The following is a 27,252-nucleotide window of genomic DNA, read 5'->3' on the forward strand; positions in this document are numbered from 1 at the left end:
GATTCCGAATCTTAAAATAAAAGGTGAATGTCAGGACATACTACAGTGGAGTGAAATCTGTAACTACTGTCAACTGAGAATTGGTTCACGTGCGGGAATAACTCTGTTTCTGAAGGTGTTAAAGGTTATTTTCTAGCTTTCAATGTGAGACAGTAAAGCCAACTGTATCTACGCTTACTGGTGACCTCGTAAAACGGCAGCCGTTGCCGAACACCAACAAACACAAACGAACACACACTCCCCCAATCACAAGGTGTGTGACGCACACAAGCATGCATTCCAACAGAGGGCGGTATTAACATGGTTGTAGGCTTTGAGTAAGACAGTGAAAGCAAGTCCCCACTTTCACCCGCAGCCATCCAACAGCTATACAGTAAGTAAATCAAGTGTGTGTGTGTGCGCATGTGTACATGTGTGTGTGTCCGTGCGTGTGTGTCTCTGAGCTCATACCAGGTCCTTGGCAGTTCCTCTCGTCCTCCCCCATCTTACAGTCCTCCCGGCCGTCACAGAGCCACTTGTTGGAGATGCAGAGGTGATTGAGACACTGGAACTGGTCCGCGGGGCACGAGCGCGTCTCACAGCCTTTTTCATCAGAGCTATCGGCACAGTCCGTGTCACCGTCACAACGGAAACGAGCCGAGATGCACTCTCCGTTGTCACACACAAAGTCCCTGGAGGGGCAGGTGGCTGGCTCTGAGAGGTGTAAGGGGAATAAGGAACGACAGTGATTTTAGGCGCATGACACTGAGGCCTGTTCCCCCAGGACATTCCTCATCATGCCAAGCATGGTGGTAGTTACACTAGGTGGCAGTTATACTAGGCCACGTTGTTTTGCGGAGTCATGTCACACGACGTGGATTTGAACCTTTTGGAGCGTTTTCATTGAGCGTTCCCCTTTTCTTTTTCATGTCAGAGGATCCAGCCTCATACTCAGACAACCCCTTTCATTTTTTGGTGCAGTTGTCATTTCTGGAGAAGGCTTTAAAATACAGGATAACAATTTTGCTACGTCACATGATTTCCCCAAAAACACAAGGCTCTGGTTATAGTGTCAGGGAGTACGCGAGTCATATAGTAGTATACAAAAGTTCACGTTCCAAGTCCATTCCTTCCAGCCTACACAAGAGACCGAAGGCGAGGGACTTACTGCAGTTCTGTTCGTCTGTGTTGTCGCCGCAGTCACTCTGTCCATCACACCTCCAGTGTTCCGGGACACAGTTGTTGTTGTGGCACCGGAACTCATGAGGACCGCATGTCTTCTCATCTAGGCACACAGAAACAACAAAGACAGTTCATAAAGGGTGCAGCACAAGCAAAGTGTGTGACACGGGAGCCGCGTTGATGTTTCGCACACAGCGCCAGGTGTGCCGAGACCGTGATCGCCAGTCCCTTGAGCTTTCGCTAAGGAAGACGACAAGACGATGGCCAATAACGGGTGAAACATTACTTTAGATACTGTATACACAAACGCCTGCTACTGTCAAGAAGAACGACTAGGAGAACAGTAACTTTCCTGTCTTCTTTCTAAAATAACAACCTAGTAATCCGTCTGTACATGTCGTCCCGACACTGTAAAATCAATGCAATGTGATTTCCTCTCATCTCCCTGTCAGACTTTTAATCCAACTATTGGGAGAATAGATAAATACATAATGCATTATTAATTGACAACCACACGGTACCATGCTCGAGAGCTAATTCCCAGACTTAGTATGACATTAACAGAATCCAAATTCGACCTGAGCACACCGCGACAGTTGAACACTAAATGCATTCCTTCCCGTGCCTGAAAGATTTAAGAATTAAGAAAGACAAATAAGATGCTGGGCAGAATTCCAGAACTCGTATGATGTTTGCTTCTCGTCAGTGAAGGTAAGTCAAAGCCAGTAGGTGTATACATCATGTTCACAAAGTGTGTATGTCTCCTCTCACGCTTAATATCTGCCAGGTTGGATGAGAAGAAACCTTTAAACATGACCCATAGAGAGAGAAAAAATAAGAAAAAAAATGGAACACTGACTGAAAACCAGAGAGAACGACTCAAATCATAGAGAGACCTTACTGTCATCCCCTCAATCCCCCTAAATGTCACCATTAAACGCACAGGCAGCAGTGGAAATGCCAAGGTCAATCCCTAGCAGTCCATTTGATGAGAGGAAGAGACAGTAAAATGACTTAACCTCCTCCAGCTAATCTCTGGAGCTGGCCATATTAACAAGTGCTTTATGAGCATATCAAAGACCAGTCAGCATTTATGAGGTGGTCATCAGTAAAAAAAAAAAATGGCATTTGATGTCTGCATAACGTTATCTATCACATTCAATTTAAGTGTACACGTTTGGGTTTAGCTGCTCAAAGATTGCATATAGCATAACGAGACACAAAGTCAAGATACAAATGTCCCTTTAGAGGAGGCCATTCCATCAAACACTGCTACAATAGACTAGACTACACTCTTAGAAAAAAAAGTTGCTATCTAGAACCTAAAAGGGTTCTTCGGCTGTCCCCATTGGAGAACCCTTTGAAGAAACCATTTTGGTTTCAGGTAGAACCCTTTTGGTGATTCTACATGGAAACCAACAGGGTTTCCTACCTTGAACCAAAAAGGGTTATCTTATGGGGACAACCGAAGGACACTTTTGGAACCCTTTTTTCTAAGAGTGTAGACTAGAATATAATATAACATACATTGCCTTCAGAAAGCATTCATACCCGTTGACTTACTCCACATTTTGTTAGAATCAACATTGGCAGTGATAACAGCTGTGAGTATTTCTGGGTAAGTATTGCACACTTGGATTGTACAATATTAGATTATTTATTTTTTTACTTTAAGCTCTGTCAATTTGCCATTTTTTTCATGTCTTGCCATACTTTTTCAAGCCATTTTAAGTCAAAACTGTAACTATGCCACTCAGGAATATTCAACGTTGTCTTGGTAAGCAACTCCAGTGTATATCTGGCCTTGTGTTTTAGGTTGTTGTCCTACTGAAAGGTGAATTTGTCTCCCAGTGTCTGTTGGAAAGCAACCTGAACCAGGTTTCCCTCTAGGATTTTGCCTGTGCTTAGCTCTATTCTGTTTCTTTTTATCCTAAAACACTCCATAGTCCTTGCAGATGAGCATACCCATAACATGATGCAGTCACCACCATGATTGAAAATATAAAGAGTGGTACACAGTGACGTGTTGTGTTGGATTTCAAATCCAATTTTATTAGTCACATGCGCCAAATACAACAGGTGTAGTAGACCTTACAGTGAAATGCTTACTTATGAGCCCCTAACCAACAATGCAGTTTAAAAAAAATATGGATAAGAATATGAAATAAAAGTAACAAGTAATTAAAGAGCAGCAGTAAAATAACAATAGCAAGACTATATACAGGGGGGTACCGGTACAGAGTCAATGAGCGGGGGCACCGGTTAGTTGAGGTAATATGTACATGAAGGTAGAGTTTTTAAAGTGACCATGCATCGATGATAACAACAGAGAGTAGCAGCGGTGTAAAAGAGGGGGAGAGGGAGGTAATGCAAATAGTCTGGGTAGCCATTTGATTAGGTGTTCAGGAGTCTTATGGCTTGGAAGCTGTTTAGAAGCCTATTGGACCTAGACTTGGCGCTCCGGTAACGCTTGCCGTGTGGTAGCAGAGATAACTGTCTATGACTAGGGTGGCTGGAGTCTGACAATTTTTAGGGCAATTTTCACACCGCCTGGTATAGAGGTCCTGGGTGGCAGGAAGCTTGGCCCCAGTGATGTACTGCGCCGTTCGCACTACCCTCTGTAGTGCCTTGCGGTTGGAGGCCGAGCAGTTGCCATACTAGGCGAGGAAACCAGTCAGGATGCTCTCGGTGGTGCAGCTACCTTTTGAGGATCTGAGGACCCATGCCAAATCTTTTCAGTCTCCCGAGGGGGAATATGTTTTGTCGTGCCCGACTGTCTTGGCATGCTTGGAACATTTTAGTTTGTTGGTGATGTGGACACCAAGGAACTTGAAGCTCTCAACCTGCTCCAGATTTGCCTCAAACATAAAGCTTTGTATTCAGCACATGCAGTTAATTTCTTTGCCACATTGTATGCAGTATTACTTAACTGTCTAATTGCAAAAAATATGCATTTTGGAAAATCTTCCATCTATTCACTTTGCCATTTAAATGAGTGTTGTTGATCCATCCTTAGTTTTCTCCTATCACAGCCATTAAATTCTGTAACTGTTTTAAAGTCCATAACCATTGGCCTCATGGTAAAATTCCTGAGCGGTTTCCTTCCTCTCCAGCAACTGAGTTAGGAGGGATGCCTATATCTATGTAGTGACTGGTTGTATTGATACATCCAAAGTGTAATTAATAACTTCACCATGCTAAAAGGGATATTCAATATCCGCTTGTTTCATTTACTTTGCCCATAGGTGCCCTTCTTTGTGAGCTATTGGAAAACCTCCCTGGTCTTTGTTGTTGAATCTGTGTTTGAAATTCACTACTCGACTGAGGGACCATTACAGATAATTGTATGTGTGGGGTACAGAGATGAGGTAGTCATAAAAATATCATGTTAAACACTATTATTGCACAGAGTGAGTCCATGCAACTTATGTGACATGCTAAGAAACTCTTTACCCCTGAACTTATTTAGGCTTGCCATAACAAAGGGGTTTGAATACTTAACTCAAGTTTTTCCTTTTTTTTAATTAATTTGTAAACATTTCAAAAAACATAATTCCACTTTGACATTATGGGGTATTGTGTGTAGGCCAGTTGCACAAAAATCTCCACTTAAACCATCTTAAATTCAGGCTGTAACACAACAAAACGTGAGACAAAAAAGGTCAAGGGGTGTGTGAACGCTTTCTGAAAGGCACTGCAGTACAATCGAAGTAGAACAGTAGAACGCACCACAGTTGGCCTCGTCCGATCCATCGGCACAGTCCGGGTCCTCGTCACACACCCACAGGGCTGAGATACAGTGCATGGAGCTCTTACACTGGAACTGGTTGGCAGAACAGGTGCTCTCAGCTGGGGATGGAGACCGATGGCACAGCAGAGAGAGAAGAGACAGGGAGTTAAAACAGGTACATCAACTCTGAAGAATAAAGATGAAGAGAGACGGCGCCACGCGCTATACAAAAAAATGACCAGTTAACCAGTCTATATAAAAAATGGCAAAACTTCCTCGGCTAACGCAACTGAAGGTACCAAAATGATCAAAAATGACCAAAACAATAGAAATACACATGCACTGTAGTTGCATCAAATTCACCCAAATCTATGGTGTGGCGCAATAGAGAAAGTACAATTATGAGTAAATCAGATTCATTTTTCCTCCACACTCCTTCCTGCCACAGTACCCTGACACCCAGAGCACAGCTTCCTCTTTCCCAGCAGGAGGGGGGGATGGAGGTGGTTAGAGCTCCAGCTGCATCTCTAAACCCTCAGCCCTCCCAGCGTGATTAGCCCTGGTTAAACCTCCCTCTGTCTCAGAAAGACATCCCCTCAGCCCTCAGACGCAGGCTAAACCTCCTTCTGTTTGTCCTAATCTGCACCCTGGGTGAGACTCAGCTCCTGAAATATCCTCTCTGTCTCGCTCTGTCGCTCACACGCGCGCATAATTTTGCCATGGAAAAACGGGCGCACTGGCATTTTCCAAGCCCTAACGCCGGGGTCCTGTGTAATGTCAGCTGGCTTGCACTGAGGTGGGAGGGGTGGAAATATTTGAGGTGTGTCCTTAAGAACGTGCGCCAATATGCCAATTTCAGTGAGTGCAACTAGGGATATTTAAGGCCGACAAAAAGCTTGTTTTAGCGGCAAAGCAATTGGTAATGACATTGATTTTGCCAGAGGATGCGCACACAGTAGCCTTAAGTACATCACCAGGGCTTTATTGAATATCAGAACACTCAGACATTCCTTTTTTTAAATTTATCTCTGACATTATTTTTGTCCAGCTTCTGTGAAACATTTGGACTCATTATGTGCTATGCCCATTGCGTGAAAGGTGTCCGCGAACGTAGGGAGCCTGTTTAGGAACAAGTTATCAAAAAAACATTATTCATATTGCCCCCCCCAAAAATGTATCTTCCACTTTCCTCGGTTGGAACTTTCAAACCACGGGAAACCGCGGGGATTGGTGCTGAATCCGCTTTGAGGCTATATTTGCCTGTTTTGTTACCTTTCACTTGGCTAAGTCACTATGGCCAAATCAACGGCAATGGTAGGCTAGAGCTATAGATAGTATATCTGGAAGCAGTAACGGTGAGTGGATATTCCCCCCTTTTCTCTTTATATTGAATCTTTATCCAGCTCCTGTGAAAAGTTTGGATGTGCATCAAACCCTCCGTAGTCTACTTGTTGCCTAATATCACAGTATACGCTAACGGGGAGAAATTGTGGTGCCTGTAACTGTATTCAGACATATAGCCTGTTTAAAACCAGTTGTTGTTTCGTTTTAGGAGAATTTGATTAGAAGTACTCGCTCTCTTTGTAGGTCTTATCAATTAGTGAATTTAATATTGCTTATTGACAACGTTTGGCATGTCCCTGGCTAATGCATTTTTACAGTAGGCCTATATCAGTGCAAATGCTATGTTAACAATATATTTCCATATCGATGCCATGCAATTACTGTTCAAAAACACGTTCAACATATTTCGAGTATGGGATGGGCCTACTTTTTGTTATTTTGTTTCTGTAGGCTATTTAACAAACTAGGCTATACTGGACAAACATTCAACTAGGAGTTGATTACCACGCAATACATAAAATACCATAAATACACAACTTGGGACCATAACGTTCGATCTGCATTTTTGTCAACATTTTGTTATTCATGTGGCCTTGTTCTGTTCAATGTTCTCAACCTATATAGTACTATAAATATCCTAATTCATGTTGTTAAGTTAAAAAGAATACAAGATACAAATTGTTGACACCATTCAAACCAATGAGGGTTCGGAATTCTAATGCCAATCATCTCAGAATCATATTTTTGCAGATATAACTTTATAGTCCCAAGCTCTCGACAACTTGAAGCAACCACATATGTAGCCATGGAGCATGTTCTGATTGGCCATTGAGAGGTCAAGTCGTGATACATCTTCAACTTGTTTATTTTAGGCAAACCCAGCCCTTCCACGCCACCGCCAGCTACTGCACCCATAAATCTGGTTGTGAAAATAGCAACAAATATTTCTGACACCCCCCCCCCCAAACCTATAGCTCTGACCGCCAGCCATAGATTTACATTGTGTTAGGTTTGTTAAAATAGAGCCTACAGAGAAACACTTTACTTGGTGCTGTATATTCCTCCAGCCCCTCCCCATCCTTCACCTCACACCCTCCCTCACCCTCACCCAGCCTACCAGCGTGGTTCAACCCCCTGCTGGTGCAATTGTCTTCTTCTCTGTTCCCAGTGGCCTCGGGGCAACACGGCTCTACCACTGAGCCAGGCCGGGGTTGAATGTGACTGCAGCCAGAGACTCAGGAGGTGAAGAGAGGGGGATCAGACTGCTTCTAGGGCTGGAGCTCTGAGACGAGTCGTTAACCCACCACTGTGATCTAATAAGGCGTTCATGGATGGCGTGCATGTATGTGTGTGTGTGTGTCTTGAGACTGTGCTCCAGTGTGTCTTAGAGCTGTCACTTTGATTCGCGATGACAACCAGACAGGTGTGACTACAGGTACTTACTAAGACCCTTCTCTCTGTCTCTCACAGACATGAGGAATTGTCTCATAACCTTTACCCGGTGCTGTACATTTCAGACAAGCGAAAGAAGCACCCAGAAGTTCAGAACTTTAAAATGTCAGAGGGATAACAAGCAGGGGATGAAACTCCAATCAAAATCCACAGCGAGGTCAAACTAGGTCAACTGAAAGGAAAAACACCTCCTTTTCGTATTATAACAAGGACACGTGGCTTTTATTAATAATGGACCTTCCTTGTGTCTACGAAGGGAATTAACCAGGTATGGCGGCATGAACATAGAAGGCTGGGGGCTTTCTATAATCCAAAGAGAATTGTTAACAGGGTGAATCATTGACCAAGAGTTGAAGATCAGAGAGGAAGTCACAGAGTCGCTCTGTTTCAGAGTCTGAGTTTCTCTCTACTGTTCCTTTCTTTCCTTGTGTCATTCATCAAAGGGTTGTCTCTCGCTAAAGAAATGACCAGAGTGCCAACAACTAAAAGCCTTTTCAATACTCTATTATCTAAATCTTGCAGAGGCTCATTTTTCATGGCCAAGTGAAATTGAAATCCCCCGGCAAAAAGTACAGAGCTGTCAAAACTTTCATCACATAGTCAGCCTCTTCTTTAAGACCGTATCTATTAAGATCCATCCATCTACAGATGATTTGATTCTTACGGCAGTCCGTCTCGTCCTCGCCGTCTCCACAGTCGTCCTGACCGTTACAGCGCAGGTTCAGGGGGATGCACTTCTGACGCTTCCTGCATTTGAACTGTCCAGATAGACAGATGTAGGATTCTGTAGAAGGTATGAACAAAAGTTGTTAGCCTTAGCCTTAGGTAGTCTACAACGTTGTTTTTGATAGTTGTGGAAACTTTTGGGCGGATTCAGAATAGGATGGAGAGCGTCATAATTTATTTATTTACTTTATTTAACCAGGTAGGTAACGAGTATGCATTCTCTTTTACAATAATGGCCAGAAATGTAAAGAAATTCACCACAGTTGGCTTCATCAGAGTTGTCCCCACAGTCGTTCTCCCCATCACAGATAAACGGAGGCAGAGCACAGAGACCAGTTCCACACTGGAACCTCCCTGGCTGGCATTTAAACTCAGCTGTGAGGAAAGAACAGAAACACGCACACATTGCACCGACTTTATAGAAACACAGCTAGTGAATAAAACCAGGGAGAAGGGTTGTAAAATGTACTGTACTGTACTGTGCAGTTAGTGTCCTGCTCCACTAGAGGGCTGTGAATTGATTGTGTAATTGCAAGTTGGTGTGTACAGAAAATGTGACCACCCTTACTGGGACCTTGTCAAGTGTATGTGTGTGTTGGTGACTCACGGCAGTCTGGAGGCTCGTCCGACCCGTCCCCACAGTCATCCACCGTGTCACACTTCCACCAGAAGGGGATGCACTCATCTGTCCCACAGCGGAACTACAAGACACAACAAGATTTCATCATCATCATCATCATCATCATCCAGGAAGATTTTGGGGACACTAAAGTACCTTAATGAAACCCCTGCTGGTACCCTCCCCATCTTCCAAAAACATATGAAAACACACCTCATCAAAATGTATCTTGATCTATCCCACAGCATCCCCCCCCCCCCCCACTCTCCCACTCCCCCTCCAACTAGCACAGGCTTAGCTGGTAGCTGCTTTATTGGGTGGCAGGTACAGTAGCCTTTGTGATTAGAGCGTTGGGCCAGTAACCAAATGGTCGCTGGTTTGAATTCCGAAGCTGACCAAATCTGACACTGTGCCCTTGAGCAAGGCACTTAACCCAATTGATCCAGGGGTGCTGGACAAGGGTGCCACTGGCCGTGACCCCACACTCCCTATGGGCGTCTCAGGGGGAGTTGGGATATGCAAGAAACACAATCCCATGAGACACATATTGGACATGTTACAAGTGTATAACATGTCAAATATAAGCACTCCTCTAATTATTCCTCAGGCAATATTTACTTACTTTGACTGTGAAATGTTGTTGTCCCACCTAGCTACCTTAAGATGGATTCACTAGCTGTAAGTGGCTCTGGATACCAGCGTCTGCTGAATGACTAAAATGTTAAATATTTCTGTAAGCAGTAGGAGAAAAGGGCCACTGACCTGGCTGGCTGTGCAGTTGGAAAGGCAGGTCTTGTTTTCTGCAGCCAGGTAGAAGTGGGTGGGGCAGGCACACCTGTAACCTCCCCCGGGAGAGAGCAGACACAGGTGGCTGCAGCCTCCGTTGGTCACCTGACACTGGTGTTTGGGCACTGCAGCGGAGAGAGGGAGACTAAAACCCAACATCCAGAGCTACAGCCCTTTCCCCTCAACTCTGCTGTCAGCATCATTAGTCTGAGGGCACATTTGCTCATTACAATTAAAAAATAAACACCTCTCTCTCGCTCAAAGGCATGCAGACACACACACTGAGTGTCTAGACAATTACCGTCGGGTTGGCGGAGAGGGTGGTACACCTTGATGTTGTGGATGGCTCTCCAGTATCTGAGCAGCTCTGCTCCCTGAGCCCCGGAGGTCTTGTGGGCCCGGTTCAGCGACTTGGACTTCTCATCCGTCCAATAGATGACATCCTCAAACAGAGTCAGCCCTGTCACCTCCCGGATGTCTTGACTCGGCACTGGAATGGAATACACACTGATTAATCAGAGTCTGGAATACAGCCAGATCACACACACACAGTAGATTAACATGCCACTTCTACATTACGTTCATCTGATACTGCTTTAGGAGGAATCTGCTGAACACACACACACACACAGCTCGTCCTGAATAATTGCTGTGACAAGCTGCCAGGCTCTGTGGTGTTTTATTGCAGGCAAAGAGAAGTAAAGACGTGACTAAATAGACTGTGTCTGTCAGCATGGCTTAGTAGAGCACGGAGTAGACTATAAGTACTACAGCTAATCACAAACTGGCTGTTGAAGACGAAAGACTGATATTAAATTAACAATAAAAATACGTTGAGAATGTCGTGACTTCACTTTAATTAACCTCTACAGGATCGGTGTCCTCCCCACGGGACGGTTAAGCTAACGTAGGCTAATGTGATTAGCATGAGGTTGTAAGTAACATGAACATTTCCCAGGACAGACATATCTGATATGGGCAGAAAGCTTAAATTCTTGTTAATCTAACTGCACTGTCCAATTTACAGTAGTTATTACAGTGAAATAATACCATGCTATTGTTTGAGGAGAGTGCACAATTATGAACTTGAAAATGTATTAATAAACCAATTAGGACCATTTGGGCAGTCTTGATACCACATTTTGAACAGATATGCAATGGTTCATTGGATTAGTCTAAAATGTTGCACATACACTGCTGTCATCTAGTAGCCAATATCTAAATTGCGCCTGGGCTGGAATACATTATGGCCTTTCTCTTGCATTTCAAAGATGGTACAAATAAAATACAATAAAATGCATGCGTTTTTCTTTGTATTATCGTTTATCAGATCGAATTCTCCGACATTAATTTCACATTTCCACAAACTTCGAAGTGTTCCCTTTCAAATGGTATCAAGAAAATGCATATCCTTGCTTCAGGTCCTGAACTACACGCACTTAGATTTGGGTATGTCATTTTAGGCTAAAATGTATGAAAAGAGTCGGATCCTTAAGAGATTTTTAAGCCTTGTTTAATAACATGTTTTGTTTGTGAACCAAATAGTACCTGGGGAAAAATTGAGTTAGACCGAATGAATAACTCCCCCCCCCCCCCCCCCCCCCCCAAAAAAAAGTGAGAAAAACATTTCTCATTTCTCACAGGTTGAATGCCAGAGATAGATAGCGACTCATTTCAATTAACACCTTGCTTTGAAGTGTATGGAACAGGCATATTAATGACTTGGCTCACGCTCGGTTTCTGTGGAGTTGAATCAATCACGGACAAACCGCTTCACAGTAATGTCAAGGTTTTTATCTAAAGTCTGAAAAAGTACACTCAATTTTATTAGTATTTGTTTATTTCATCTGTATTTAACCAGGTAGGCCAGTTGAGAACAAGTTCTCATTTACAACTGCGACCTGGCCAAGATAAAGCAAAGCAGTGCGACACAAACACAGAGTTACACATGGAATAAACAAACATACAGTCAATAATACAATAGAAAAAGTCTATATACAGTGTGTGCAAATGAGGGGGGATAATAAATAGGCCACAGTGGCGAAATTATTACAGTACGGCAAATTAAACACGGGGGTGATAGATGACAATGTCAATGGCAAACTGACCTTAAATCGGCACAAAGTATTATTTACAATTGAGCCATCAAATGTTGAGACACAGACAGAGAGAGACAGAGAGACAGAGACACAGACACACAGACAGACAGACCAAGGGCAACACTCAATTCACTGTCCCTTACCTATGCGCCGTTTTGAACCGTCCATGTTTGAGAAGAGAATTTGATGCGAGTCAGCCCAGTAAAGTCTTTTTGCCGTGTAGTCGATGGTGAGAGCTGCAGGGCTGAATATGTCTGTGTCGCTGATCACCGTCCGGCCGCTGCCGTCCAAACCTATCCTCCCGATATGGGGATACTCTCCACCGTCGATCCAGAACACATAACTACAGAGGAATGGATACAGTTTTCAGCTAGACACCTTAGCCTACACTTCCCCACTTCGTTGGTCAAATGGGCTATGTGAACTGTGAACTGCGGTCGTCTCACTTGGTCATCTTAAGGTTAATGCACTAACTGTAAGTCGCTCTGGACAAGAGTGTCTGCTAAATGACAAAAATGATGTAAATCTAACTGTGTTTACTTCTCGTTACGGAGTAGTTTACGTGAAGATATCAAACTCAACATCAAAATGAGTAGACTTCAAGAGCCTGAGCAGAAAGTCGGCTGCCTCAGAAACAAAACAGCATAGGTACACTTGCACAGTAACAAACTGATTAGCTGGCATTTCTTTTGACAGTCTGTGGTTTCTCTCGACAGACATAGCTAAATCTCGTTCTGGATTCATTCTCTCCAGACGGTACCGTGACAGATAGTAGCACGGTGTAAAGACAGATGGAGAAGATGGAGAGTTGTACATGCCCAGTATCAGCATCCAGAGCCAGGTCGGTAGGGATGTCCAGACCGGTGCTGACCAGCACCACAGGATAGAGTCCGTTAGCCTTGGACACCTCCAGACTCTTCTTCCTTATGTCGCACCAGTACAGGTTCTTACCGATCCAGTCCACAGCTAGAGCACTAGGGGTGGACGTCCTGTGGATTACCTGTGGGTCAGAGGAGAGGAAACAGGTAGGGACATTTTCTTTCAAATCTCAATATCAAATCATTTCTTGAGTAACAACTAATGTGATTGTTTTCAATTCAATTTGTCAAAAAGAAGAAGAAGAGAAAATGTAATCTTCGCAAAGGGCAATTTCTTAAGCAAGATTTTTCCTAGGAGGGGGGAGGGGAAAACTGAAAAGCGGCTGTCATTGGCAGAGAGCTTGGAAATCTCTTTCTTATTGGTCTATTAACCAACTTGACGGCCTGGTGATTGTCACCGTGGCAGGCCAAATCTCCATCCCACCAAAACAGACTGACATTTCAGGCAATCTTTTTTAAAACAGCTCTTACCCAAAAGGACATCGTCATTTTCACAATTTCACGGTATTATTCCAACCTCATAGTGTGGAAGTACATATAGAACACAGGGAAATCATGTTTCCGACTGAACTGGGCCTTCAAAGCAACTCAAGATGAATCAGAAAAGCACTGTAACCTGATTCGTGGAGCCCTCACATTCTAACCCAAACAGTTGGATTCAGTGACCCCGGGGTTAACGATTGATTGCGTGAAAGGAAGGTAAGCTAGCCCTGGAGTGATTTTGTCGCAAATTAAGAAGATAGTGTGAAAAGCCCGAACAACTCACAACAGCCTTCTATGGGTCTGCACTGCAACAGTTCTAATATCGCCTTCATTCTAGTGATGACATTGGTCCCATAACTACAGAAGCGGTCTCGACTCGGAAGAGTTTCGGCAGCAGTGAGCTACGAATCAGACGGGAGTGATCCTGGGTACAGTAAAGCTATAATGAGTCATTAGCCCCGTATTAACGATAACGAGCCAAGGGGAGCCCCCTTAGGTACTCAGGTTCTGTTGGCACTCTAACATCATCCAGACTCTGACCCTGGCCTTTGGAAAGCTAAAATGGGGAGCCATGATTGGAGAGCAGCCATGTTCAAGGACGCGAACACGCGAACACATGCACACTGATACGATCATTGACATACCGAGTCTGAGATCTTCCTCTGTGTAGCAAAGGAAGCACATTTCGTACTGTACTGTACCTATGGTGCATAACATGATCATGACAGGGTTCAGTAACACTTGTTGAACTGTTCGTCAAAACAGCATGATGATATTGTCATAAATATGACGACAACACATCATAAAATACAGCTGAACCTAAACCAACAGCCATTGTTCTGTGCCAAACACCATAAACTAATACTCAGGTACGCCATCAACTGCATAATGCTGTGAACTATTAACAAGGGGGTCTAGGCCCAAAGCAATCAAGTATTTCCCGAGGTGTAACGAAAACAAAGTTTTACAAAGAAGCTGTGTGTCTAAGGAATTATCCACTCTATAGTGTACATTGTTTGACAATGGAATGCATTAAAATCTCATTCCGCATTAGGCGCTACATGGCCATAATCCCTCCTATAGAATAAATCGTTTTATGTGCCTCGGCTCAACCTTCAGCCAGGGAAGACTGTCACCTTTAGTCACATTTAAACCGCTGCACAGTCAGGGTGTTTAATTCTAGATTTATAAAGCAGCCATAGACCTTCTCAACATCTCATCTCTAACAGTGTAATCTTGCCTGGTGGGGGGGGTGAGAGCGAGAGAGAAAATGGATAAAGTGCATCCTTCCCTCAGGCTCATACGTTAACCACTACCACAAGAACACTATCTCACCACACACCTTCCTCCGGCTAATGTAGAACACGGTTGGGGTCAATTTGAATTGAAGACACTCAATTCAGGAAGTGATTTGAATAAATTACAAATGCGTCAACTTTTGAAATATATAGCTTCTCCTTGTAATGAACACGATGGGAGACAGAGAGCTGGTTTCAAGCACAGGGCGCAGCAGGTGTTTATTGTAAAGGACCACAGGAGGAGGCAGGTAGCTGGGTCCAGGGGCAGGCAGAAGGTCATACACAGGGGGTCCAAAAGGGCAACAGTACAGGCAGGGAAAAGGCTAGTAACGTCGTCCGGGAGATCAGGCAAAAGGTAGATAACAGGAAATCTGATAGGCTAAAGTACAGGAAGGGAATAGGCAAAAGGTGTCGTTAGTGAGGCAGGCCAAAACTATCATACACGGGATGATTACGGTACGGGAAAAACAGCACTCCGAATAGAGAGAGTGTCACAAAACAAACAATACCTCACAATGATGGGCTGCAAAGAACTGAACTAAATAGTGTGTGATAATGACATGCAGGTTATTAGAATTCAGGTGATTGGGATCTGGAAAGTGAGCTGTGCTCAGGGGATCTAGGTGTTTGAGAGTATGAGCTGGAAAGTGGGCTGGAAAGTGAGCTGCGTTCAGGGGATTTAGGTGTTTGAGAGTGTGAGTTGGGAGCAGACGTTACACTCCTCTTCCGTTTTTTTTTTGAGAAGTCATTGAAAAGAGACGCCCTTTTTTTCCATTTTTGAATTGGAATCTGTTAACTTCCTGAATTGAATAACTTCCATTCCAATTTACCCCAAACCTGATGTATAAGCCGGTACTCTACTGTACCTTTAGGTCGCTCCCATTCAGTCGCATTCTGTTTATCCTCCGTTGGGTTAGGGCAGGAGAGCTCGAGTCGATCCAGTAAATCAACTCCTTCCTGTAGTCAAAGTCCACTGCTATAATGTTACTGAGGCCCTGCGGGACACAATCATAAGGTACACGTTGTACTGTTGGTACAAAAAAAATACCTCATTAAATATTGAGCAATTGCTTTGCATAATTGGTTGGGGAGAGACATGTACTCAAGTGAGATGATCAATAAAAAAGATTCTGTGCATAAGAAACCTCCTCCATCCTTAAATATTGAGCTGGTTCAAAAAAAGGGAACACTTCTCTTTGTGCGTCTTACCTGTTTTAAAGGAGTGTAATTGGATCCATCAGTGCTTATTTTCCTGATGTCATGATGGTCGGCCAGAATCAGGAAGGGCTCTTCAGCTGAAGAAAATACAAGAAAAAAAATACACAGCAATTACAATACACGACGACAACGACTAACAATATAGTCCAAAGAAATAATCTGATAGACATGTGTGACTCTTCAGTACCATCACTATGCAGGGGCGACTGTAGCAGTCTGCTCTCAGAGATAATGGCTTGTGAAAATATTCACTCCACTTGGCATTTTCCCTATTTTGTTGCCTTACAACCTGGAATTAAAATAGATTTTTGGGGGGGTTTGTAATCATTTCATTTACACAACATGCCTACCACTTTGAGGATGCAAAATATTTTTGGGTGTGAAACAAAACAAATAAGACAAAAAAAACAGAACATGCATAACTATTCACCCCCCCAAAGTCAATACTTTGTAGAGCCACCTTTTGCAGCAATTACAGCTGCAAAAATTACAGCAATCTTTAAGTCATAACACAGATTCTCAATTGGATTGAAGTCTGGGCTTTGACTAGGCCATTCCAAGACATGTAAATGTTTCCCCTTAAACCACTCAAGTGTTGCTTTAGCAGTATGCTTAGAGTCATTGTCCTGCTGGAAGGTGAACCTCCGTCTCAGTCTCAAATTTCTGGAAAACTGAAACAGGTTTCCCTCAAGAATTTCCCTGTATTTAGCAACATACATCATTCCTTCAATTCTGACCAGTTCCCAGTCCCTGCCGATGAAAAACATCCCCACAGCATGATGCTGGGATGTTTTCTCTCTGGTTGAGAGGTGTTGGGTTTGCGCCAGATGTAGCATTTTCCTTGATGGCCAAAAAGCATTTTAGTCTCAACTGACCAGAGTACCTTCTTTCATATGTTTGGGGAGAATCCCACATTCTTTTTGGTGAACACCAAACATATTTGCTTATTTTTTCTGGCCACTCTTCCGTAAAGCCCAGCTCTGTGGAGTGTACGGCTTAAAGTGGTCCTATGGACAGATATTCCAATCTCCGCTGTGGAGCTTTGCAGCTCCTTCAGGGTTATCTTTGGTCTCTTTGTTGCCTCTGTGATTAATGCCCTCCTTGCCTGGTTTGTGAGTTTTGGTGGGCGTTCCTCTCTTGGCACGTTTGTTGTGGTGCCATATTCTTTCAATTTTTTAATTATGGATTTAATGGTGCTCGGTGGGATGTTCAAAGTTTCAGATATTTTTTTATAACCCAACCCTGATCAGTACTTCTCCACAACTTTGTCCCTGACCTGTTTGGAGAGCTCCTTTGCCTTCATAGTGTCGCTTGATTGGTGGTGCCCCATGCTTAGTTGTTTTGCAGCCTCTGAGGCCGTTCAGAAAAGATGTGTATATATTCTGAGATCATGTGACAGATCATGTGACACTTAGATTGCACACAGGTGGACTTTATTTAACTAATTATGTGACTTCTGAAGGTACTTGGTTGCACCAGATCTTATTTAGGGGTTTCATAGCAAAGGGGGTGAATACATATGCACACACCACTTTTCAGTTTTTTATTTTTTTCAAATTTTTTGAAACAAGTAATTTTTTTCATTTCACTTCACCAATTCCGGACTATTTTGTGTATGTCCATTACATGAAATCAAAATAACATTCCATTTAAATAACAGGTTGTAATGCAACAAAATAGGAAAAATGCCAAGGGGGGTGAATACTTTTGCAAGGCACTGTAGCTCATCATTATTCATAAAGTCATTACTTTTAATGCATCGTCTCATTATCCTACTGCGGGTGCAGTAACGTTACAGTCAGAGGCTCTGGAGGTGTCAATCTTATACAACCACTGATTTCCTCCCTGGCTCCAAGCCCTAGTATGTATCACCATCACAGGCTATTATTTGACTGGTCTCACTACAGGTACCTTCCCAAAGAGATAGAACAAGTGGTTTTACGTCATACATATTCTAGTGTCCTCTTTTAACTAATCAGGATACTTGTTCTGACGGCAAGATAATTCCCTTGTGATTTCCCGAAGTCCCTGATTTCAAAAAAAAAAAATCAACCAGGAAGGTGGGTGACAGAGGATCAGACACATGGGAAGATGTGTAAGAAGGAAGAGAGAGAAGATGGAGAGAAGGAATGGACGAACGAAGATGGAGAAAGTGGTAGCTCAAGCAGCAGAGGCACAGATACAAGAACAGATGGGTAAGAGGAGAGAGAGAGAGAGAGAGAGAGAAGGGGAGAGAGAAGAGAGAGAGAGAGAGAGAGAGAGAAGAGAGAGAGAGAGAGAGAGAGAGAGAAGAGAGAGGGAGAAGAGGAGAGAGAGAGAGAGAGAGAGAACAAAAAAAAGAACAGAAGAGTAAATGATGGAGGTAGAGACAGAGGTATACCTGAGAGAGACCTGCAGCTGTGCGAGTTCTTAGCTGGCGCCTCGTAGCCGTCTGCACACAGACACTTGTAAGATCCGTATGTGTTGACGCAGAGCTGGCTACAGGGGAAGTCGGATGAACACTCGTCAATGTCAACACACGTTTGGCCATCGTTCTTCAAGCGAAATCCCGGCCAACACTTGCACTGGATCAGACGTGAGGGAGAAATTGAGAGCCATTATTTTTCAGAATCCATGTGCGGAGGCACTGAATTAATCAATAGAAAAGTCACAGGGTACTGTCGCCATCGGGTATGACTACTGACTATACAGGGATACTATGACACAAAGGGATTTAGTAGGTTCTGAGTGCAAAATCCATGGTTTGTTTTGTTGGCGAGCCACTCTGGTATGCACTTCTTACAGAGTATGGATTTAAATCGATTTTTCTCTGACAACCTATGGCTTACAGCAACCAGGCAGATCCCAACATATAAACTGTACTGTATGTACCGGGGTCATGGTTATTAAGTATGAGTAGCACAAACAAACACATATGGTAAGTCCACATAGTATGTTGATTTAGGTTCTGTTTGTTTTATTGTTAAACATGATAATATAGTAACTCCGGTGTTAAATCCTATCATTATAGAGAAATTTGCAAAACATCAATAAACAGTTTCCACTAAGCCTTAGTTTTATGTTGTAAGAGCTTAGTGGTTTACCATACTTAGAGCTATATTGTGTGTGTGTGTGTGACTCTGAGAAATAACCTTGTACAGTTCATGACTTGTGATTCTGTGTGTGTGTGTGTGTGTGTGTGTATGTGTCTGTGTGTCTGTGTGCGCAATTCTGAGAAAGCGAGCAGGGGTACCTTCCTACCTTGTAGCCTACAGGCAGGTTTTCACAGTCCTGTGTGCATCCACTGACTCGACGGTTCAGACACTCATTGACGTGACAGTTCCTCTCGTCTGACGCGTCCCCACAGTCGTCCCTCCTGTTACACAGGCTGGCCAGCGAGACACAGCGGCCGTTGACACACATGAAGAAAGAGCCGTTGCACAAGCTTTCTACAGAACAAAGTGGTAGGTGTTAGATTTGAACTTTCTGTGAAAGCCAGGAATGCAAGACTCCTGAATTCCCGGAACCAGATTAAGCCTTGTCCTAGATAAAAATAAAAAACATTTTTTGTTGTTGTTGTTGTCAAGTACTAGGCTTAATCTGGGTCTGGGGAACCGGCCAACATACAACATAACAGTCAATTAAACATATTTCTATCAACCAGGAACGTGTACACATAGGGGTGTACCTGTGCCAGAGCACCTGCCCCTTTGCCCTCCTACTCGCCAACTGCCCTTCTGGGTGGTGGTATTTGTACATGTTTTTGTACACAGGTTTTCACGTTGTTGTTCTGAACTCACTGTCCGAAATTGGTTGTGATGTCGTCAAGTTCGCCACCCCATCAGTTGCGCCTGTTTGTCGGCCCTGTATGGAGTTCGTGCCCGGATTCCAAACGTACGGCTTGAGATGCAGTCACAGGTCGAGTGTGTGTAGCAAGCTACCAATTATTATTATTATAATTGTTATATATATTTTTGGCACTTTTACTCTTTTTTTTCTCCCTAATTTCGTCATATCCAATTGGTAGTTACAGACTTGTCACATCCCTGCAACTCCCCTATGGACTTGGGAGAGGCGAAGGTCGAGAGCCATGCATCCTCCAAAACACGACCCTGCCAAGCCAGCCACACCAATGTGTCGGAGGAAACACTGTACAATTGGCGACCGAAGTCAGCTTGCAGGTGCCCGGCCCGCCACAAGGATTCGCTAGAGCGCGATGGGACAAGGACATCCCGGCAGGCCAAACCCTCCTGGACGACGCTGGGCCAATTGTGCGCTGCCTCATGCGTCTCCCGGTCACGGCCAGATGTGACACAGGCCGGGATCGAACCTGGGTCTGTAGTGACGCCTTAGACCGCTGCGCCACTCGGGAGGCGCAAGCAACAGTACTGATACAACAGCATAACATTTGATTCCCACTTGATAACACTTGATTTACATCATCGTCAATATTCGGCTTGGTTGGCTGATAGCCGGCGTGCAGCAGAGAGAGGCAGAAAGACAGAAAGGAGCGGCTCCATCTACGACCCAACTCCATCCCTTCTTCAGTCGGAAACGAGTGTCATGGCAGCAGCAACCGAGGTGGTCAAGATGTTCATCCATGTTTCTCAAATGTCAAATTTCGAAGTTGTTCCAAAGAACACATTTCGAAGTGTTTGACTACTTAGGTTACGTTTAGGCATCAACTCCGAATTCTTAAGGTTAGGCATTAACTCCGAATGGTTAAGGTAAGTGTTAAGGTTTGGGATAGGTGTAAAACAAAAATATAAAAAATAACCTTGGTGGATCGGTGGATTTAAACATGCATCCTTTGGGCACTTAGGAACCAGATGCGGATGCTTCGGCCCATCTGCCATCCATGTCTCCAATGTCTACTTGAAGGTAACAGAGCTCGCTGTTGCCCCTAGTGGCTGGTTTCCACGGCATCTCCCGACATCCTCAGGCACGGATGGACGTCGGATAATGACTTGTATCACGGATGACCTGCCAGACCAAACTACCATATACTAAAAATATCCACACAAGCTACTAGCCAGCCAGCCCATATATCATGAGTCAGAAGATCATAGATATTATATTATAAAGAGCATTGAAGACAAATCACAATCAGTACACTGGGAGCCGGTGGGTTCATTTTGAGCACCTGCCCCCTGAAATGTCTGAGCACGGCCCTGCTATCAACTCAATTTGTATCAGCCCTGTTCCCAGCAGGTCTATGAGCATAACGTGTTCGTAATAGGCTCAAACCAGCCGGGACATGGTGAGACTGGGGTGGTCTGTACCTCTTCTGTTCTCTCTCTCACACACACATAAACACACACACACGTGTGTTGTATCAGATGAAAGGCTTGCCTGCAGCGGAACACTTGGGGTTGTGTGGCAGCTCGTCTGATTGGTCGAGACAATCGGGATGGCCGTCACACTCCCACTGGACTCTGGGTAAACAGCGACCATCTGTGCAGCGGAACTCCCCCAGACTGCAGGACCCGTACTCTGTAGGACACAGGAGGCGGGATGTGCAGTCAGAACACAACAAGAGGAAATACGAGAGAGAGAGAGAGAGAGAGAGAGAGAGAGAGAGAGAGAGAGAGAGAGAGAGAGAGAGAGAGAGAGAGAGAGAGAGAGTTCTTACTACACTCCGGGGTCTCATCGGAGCCGTCTCCACAGTCATCATCACGGTCACAAGCGAACCGCTGTGGGATGCAGACCTGATTACGACACTGGAACATTCCCTCCATGCACGTGTTGTTGGGGGCTGTGATGAGAAATATGTGGAGGGAGGGCCAATTTGTTAATGAAATACCTGAGATATTCAATCTCAAAAAGGATCTGAACTTGTATAGGAATGTGGACATTATTAACAGGGTACACTATCTATACAAAAGTATGTGGACACCCCTTCAAATTAGTGGATTTGGCTATTTCATCCACACCCGTTGCTGACAGGCGTATAAAATCGAGCACACAGCCATGCAATCTCAATAGGGAAACATTTGCAGCAGAATGGCCTTACTGAAGAGCACAGTGACTTTCAATCTGGCATCGTCATAGGATGCCATCTTTCCAACAAGTCAGTTTGTCAGATTTCTGCCTTGCTAGAGCTGCCTCGGTCAACTGTAAGTGCTGTTATTGTTTAGTGGAAACGTCAAGGAGCAACAACGGCTCAGCTGCGAAATGGTAGCCCGCACAAGCTCACAGAACGGAACCATCGATTGCTGAAGCTTATAGCTCGTAAAAAGTGTCTGTCCTCGGTTGCAACACTCACTACCGAGTTCCAAACTGCCTCTGGAAGCAACATCACCACAATAACTGTTAGTCGGGAGCTTCATGAAATGGGTTTTCATGGTCGAGCAGCCGCACATAAGCCTAAGATCCCCATGCCCAATGCCAAGCAACGGCTGGAGTGGTGTAAAGCTCACCGTCATTGGCCTCTGGAGCAGTGGAAACGAGTTCTCTGGAGTGATGAATCACCATCTGGCAGTCCAACGGAGGAATCTAGGTTTGGCAGATGCCAGGAGAACGATTTGGGGAAGGCCCTTTCCTGTTTCAGCATGACAATGCCCCCGTGCACAAAGCAAGGTCCATACAGAAATGGTTTGTTGAGATCGATGTGGAAGAAATTGACTGGACTGCAGAGAGCCCTGACCTCAACCCCATCGAACACCTTTGGGATGAATTGGAACGCCGACTGCGAGCCAGGCCTAATCACCCAACATCAGTGCCCGACCTCACTAATGCTCTTGTGGCTGAATGGAAGCAAGTCCCTTCAGCAATGTTCCAACATCTAGTGGAAAGCCTTCCCAGAAGAGTGGAGGCTGTTAGAGCAGCAAATGGGGGACCAACTCCATATTAATGCCCATAATTCTGGAATGAGATGTTGAACGAGCAGGTGTCCACATACTTTTGGCAATGTAGTGTACGTGTCAGGGGGAAATATGGTTTTACAGTACTGCAGATGGAGGGCCGATTATTTTTATATTTGTTTCTTATAACAGAAACGTATTGAGTCATTTCTGCTTTACAATGGGGATTCTGAACACACAATGACAAATGTAATGAGACATTTTTGCTTTATAAATGGGACTGAGTCTGACTGTGCTATGATTGTTTTCTGTTTGGTTTCTGTCTGGAGGCCTTCAGAGGACAATACCTTATGACAGACACATATTGAGACATTTGTGCTTTACAAAGGGGATTCTGAGTGACTAAAGTACGACTGTGCGCTTTCGGGTTCGGAGGCCTTCAGAGGACAATACACTATGACAAATATGTATCGAGACATTTGAGCTTCAGAAAAAGGGGCTCGGGAATACACTGTCAGACACATATTGAGATATTTGTGCTGTAAAAAAGGGACTGAGTGACTACACTATGACTGTGTGCTTTCTGTCCAGAGGCCTTCAGAGGACAATACACTATGACAAACATGTATTGAGACGTTTGTGCTTTACAAAAGGGACTTGGACTAGACTGTTAGACACATATCATCATTATTATCATTATAATATGTGCTTTAGAAAAGGGAGTGACTACACTATGACTGTGATTTCTGTTGGAGAACTTCAGAACAATATTATTACCACAGCCAGCAGCAGAGAGCTCATCACTCCCATCTGGACAGTCCCTCTCCCCATCACAAAGCCAGTGTTTGGGGACGCAGGCGTACGACTCTGGGCAACTAAACAACCCTGGGCCACAGGTAGCCATACCTGGATATGTACAATAGGAATCGTGGTCAAAATATTATTTTACCGAACTGAAGAAACTTTAGCCTGAGTGGCAGTCTGTTTTAGCTCGCTTACCAACTCCTTAAGAAATTGTCACGCCAAACATGTTTGGTATGATAATGAGTGACAAGGATTTGGCAAAGACAGCAGAAACAGACTGGCACTCAGGCTACAGAATCTGCACAATTACAGTAATAGAAATATAGATGTTTACAAGACTTTCTGAGGTCTGTGCAAATATGACTGAAAAACAGGAAATCCATATCGCTGTTTGTAGCAAATTGCTCATCCATATATCTCCACCAAGGATGTATCTCCTAAAATGTAAAATCTATTAAATTAATCTTTCCTTGTCTCTTTTTTTGTTGTTGTACTTTTTATGCCTTTTTCTCCCCAATTTCGTGATATCCAACGAGACTTTATCTCATAAAATGTCAAATGAATCTCTCCCTGTCCCCTTTTATCCAATTGGTAGTTACAGTCTTGTCCCATCGCTGCAACTCCCGTACGGACTCTGGAGAGAGATGAAGGTCGAGAGCCATGTGTCCTCCGAAACATGACCTCGCCAAGCTGCACTGCGTCTTGACACACTACCCACTTAACCCAGAAGCCAGCTGCAACATTGTGTCGGAGGAAACACCGTACAGCTGGCGCCAGGCTGCCACAAGGAGTCGCTAGTGCATGATGGGACAAGGACATCCCAGCCGGCCAAACCCTCCCCCTAACTCGGACGCCGCTGGGCCAATTGTGCGCCGCCTCATGGGTCTCCCGGGCGCGGCCGGCAGCAACACAGCCCGGGATCGAACCCGGATCTGTAGTGACGTCTGAAACACTGCAATGCAGTGCCTTAGACCGCAGCGCAACTCGGGAGGCCCCTTTCCCCTGTCCCTTTGATGCTGATTTATGGCCGTTCTCTACATTTTCTACACACATTTGAGTCAACATAATGTAAATCAATTCAGGCGTGTTTTCTTACCACAGATCTCTGCGCTCTCGTCCAATCCATCGCCACAGTCGTCCTCTCCGTCACAAAGCCACTGCTTGGCGATGCACTTGTTCTTAGAGCAGGCAAACTGGTTCCACAGGCAGGACAAGTCTAGACAGAAGGCAATATAACATATGATATGGTATTTCATTGGGACAGGAAGCATGTAAACGTCTTCACAATTAACCATGCCGAGAGCAGTGATAAACGTGTGATTTAGTACGGTAGTGTATGTGTGTAAAGTCCAAATGAGCCCAGGTTTCAACTGTTATAGAGTAATATGACATTGCAGTCAAGTCACATACAAGAAAGAAGGTAGGCCTTTGTGCAGAAGAGGTGAAGAAAATAATATCGCATAGGTAACCAATTTTGAAGCAAATTATTCTAATGAAGGTGGCAAATTATATCACTTTATCAATGTCACCTGTGAAATTAGATACACCAACATGGCAAAACCCTTCTCTCAGTCGTAAGCACTTTCAAAGTAATGCTTGTCTTTACAGTCAAACCGTGTACAAAGGAGTGCCAAGTGAGGTAAAACATAATTCAGCCTTAGCAAGCAGAGAGAGAGAGAGAGAGAGAGAGAAAGAGGGAGAGTTAGAGAGGTGGGAGATGAGAGGGAGAGAGAGAGAGAGAGAAAGAAAGAGGGAGAGAGAGAGAGAGAGAAAGAAAGAGGGAGAGATAGAGAGGGAGGGCGATGAGAGAGAGAGAGAGAGAGAGAGAGGGGGGAGAGTTAGAGAGGAGAGAGATAGAGAGGGAGAGATGGAGAGGAGGGAGATGAGAGAGGGAGAGACACAAAGAAAGAGAGAGAAAGAATTGTCTGTTTATTTGTTTGCATTCCACATCAATTTTATGATGACACTGCGGAGCTGCTTCCTTTGCTCCTTGGGCATTCAGAGAGCAACCATTAGCAATGACTGTGTGGCTGTATGGACAAGGTCAGTGTGAACTAGCCACACAAACAGCGGGCGCCAACAACACTGTGTGTGCATCCAACCGCTACTGGCTGGGACTCGTTCAAATACACAGACGATGAGCAAATCCACAACAAATATAAATAGGATATTTGCTATTGCTATTCTGTTTGCGTTACGATAGCATTGTCTACTGCTCTGCCCTGAGGAACCAACCGCAGGAGTGAAACATCTCCTTCTGTCAGTATTCCTCAGGAGGGGCTTTGAACAGAGATTTCCACATAGGGGTCAAATCAGGGATGGAAACATTGGCCTCAGCGGGAGACACCCCTTCGCTGTTTCCTTTAATGACCCACATGAACGAACCCCCAACACTGGGTTATCTTATCTTCTTATCTGGCCGTATTGACCGAATGTATTGACCAGACACATCAAGGGTTACAGGAGTAAAAGGGGAAATTGTTCAACTTAGAAATTCTCCATTATATTTGGCCACCGCGAGCTTTGTCAACACTTCATGCGGGACGTACCCTACAACATAATGATCCAATCACTCCTTTGAACGATTTAGACTCCCTCTCTCATCAGTGTCAGTGGATACAAATCAGCGCAATGTGCTGGCGAAAATAAATGCCATGTAAATAAATGTTCTAGAAATATGTCTATCACACCACACTGGAATTCATCTGCTCCGTCTTCACAGTCTTTCACTCCGTCACACAGCCAGACAGCGTGGATGCAGTTTCCACTGGGGCAAGCAAAATGGCCCTCCTCACATCTCTTTCTGAGGGAAGGAGCTGGGGAGAAACCAGAAGCCAAGGTACATTCAGAACAATAAACTACGAGGCCGACTAATTTTCCAAATATCTTAAAATGCATCCCACTAGGCCTGGTGTCTGTCTGGTACACGGCCACATCAACAGTAGCCGACAGAACTGGCGTCACAGAAGAGAAAAAAGGAAGGATAAAAACATACTCTGGCAGTTGGTTTCATCTGCATAATCCCCACAGTCGTTGGCTCCATCACACATCCAGGAGGGGTGGACACAGAGGGAGGTAGAGTTGCAGCTGACGAACACTGTCTCCTTCACCCCCAGCATGTAGTAACCCAAGCAGCCTGTGTTGCCTAAAGGAAATGGGCAGTCGACCGGCATATCCAAAGCCTAAGGTTAGCGATTGATATTCCTGGCTATACATCGTCTTATCTATAATAGTGTAGTGCCCTGATATTAATAACAACTAAAAAAATAACTTGAAATTCCGGGGAGCGGATCTTCCTTCTTCTCTTTTCTCTAACATTAATGACACACATGACCAGGCTAGCCTACAGACCTGCTACGTGGGAAAGGTAATGTTGTCGCACCTTAGAAAGATACAGTGTAGCGCCTTAACAAAGATAGTGGGTCGCCTGAACAAAGATAGTGGGTCGCCTGAACAAAGATAGTGGGTCGCCTGAACAAAGATACGGCACGGCGCTTTAACAAAGGCTTATCTTACTGCAGTTCTTCTCATCTGAGGCGTCGGGACAGTCGATGATCTGATTGCAGCGGGCCGAGGCCGGGATACAAACCCCGTTCAGACAACGCCAGTCTGAGGGAGAGCATGTGGAATCTGGAGAGAAAATACAGAGCCGAAAAGAAAAAGAGGAAAGAAATTTGAAATCCCATCTCTTTGGTTCATCGTCAGGTGGACTAGAAGGAGATGATAGAAAGAATAGACCATATTATCCCTGCTTGGAGAAATGTTCCTCTATGAAATCTAACAGGAGAGGCAGGAGTTCACCCTAAAGCTATTTATTTGTTTATACAGTAGTAATGTAGTACAGATGATGTTGTCTGTCAGACTGGGCATGT

General features: G+C 44.4%; 1 protein-coding gene across 1 annotated transcript in view; it reads right to left on the bottom strand.

The window, feature by feature from the left end:
* LOC110528816 (low-density lipoprotein receptor-related protein 1B) overlaps positions 1-27,252 on the bottom strand; it is a 135,546-nt gene that overhangs the window by 58,013 nt on the left and 50,281 nt on the right. The window contains exons 36-56 of the mRNA XM_090240491.1: positions 26,897-27,010; positions 26,376-26,525; positions 26,071-26,196; positions 24,477-24,596; positions 23,354-23,482; positions 21,406-21,528; positions 21,126-21,266; positions 19,035-19,222; positions 18,175-18,358; positions 15,786-15,871; positions 15,443-15,571; positions 12,736-12,917; positions 12,061-12,260; positions 10,120-10,308; positions 9,795-9,943; positions 9,021-9,114; positions 8,672-8,788; positions 8,352-8,471; positions 4,891-5,010; positions 1,148-1,264; positions 451-693 (exon numbers count right to left, since the gene is read on the bottom strand). Of these exons, the coding sequence (XP_090096617.1) occupies positions 451-693; positions 1,148-1,264; positions 4,891-5,010; positions 8,352-8,471; positions 8,672-8,788; positions 9,021-9,114; positions 9,795-9,943; positions 10,120-10,308; positions 12,061-12,260; positions 12,736-12,917; positions 15,443-15,571; positions 15,786-15,871; positions 18,175-18,358; positions 19,035-19,222; positions 21,126-21,266; positions 21,406-21,528; positions 23,354-23,482; positions 24,477-24,596; positions 26,071-26,196; positions 26,376-26,525; positions 26,897-27,010 (3,021 nt within the window). The remainder of the gene's footprint in view (positions 1-450; positions 694-1,147; positions 1,265-4,890; positions 5,011-8,351; positions 8,472-8,671; positions 8,789-9,020; positions 9,115-9,794; positions 9,944-10,119; positions 10,309-12,060; positions 12,261-12,735; positions 12,918-15,442; positions 15,572-15,785; positions 15,872-18,174; positions 18,359-19,034; positions 19,223-21,125; positions 21,267-21,405; positions 21,529-23,353; positions 23,483-24,476; positions 24,597-26,070; positions 26,197-26,375; positions 26,526-26,896; positions 27,011-27,252) is intronic.

The sequence above is a fragment of the Oncorhynchus mykiss genome, chromosome 7 (genome assembly GCF_057628025.1).
Source record: "Oncorhynchus mykiss isolate SJ-2025 chromosome 7, ASM5762802v1, whole genome shotgun sequence".
Lineage (NCBI taxonomy): Eukaryota > Metazoa > Chordata > Actinopteri > Salmoniformes > Salmonidae > Oncorhynchus > Oncorhynchus mykiss.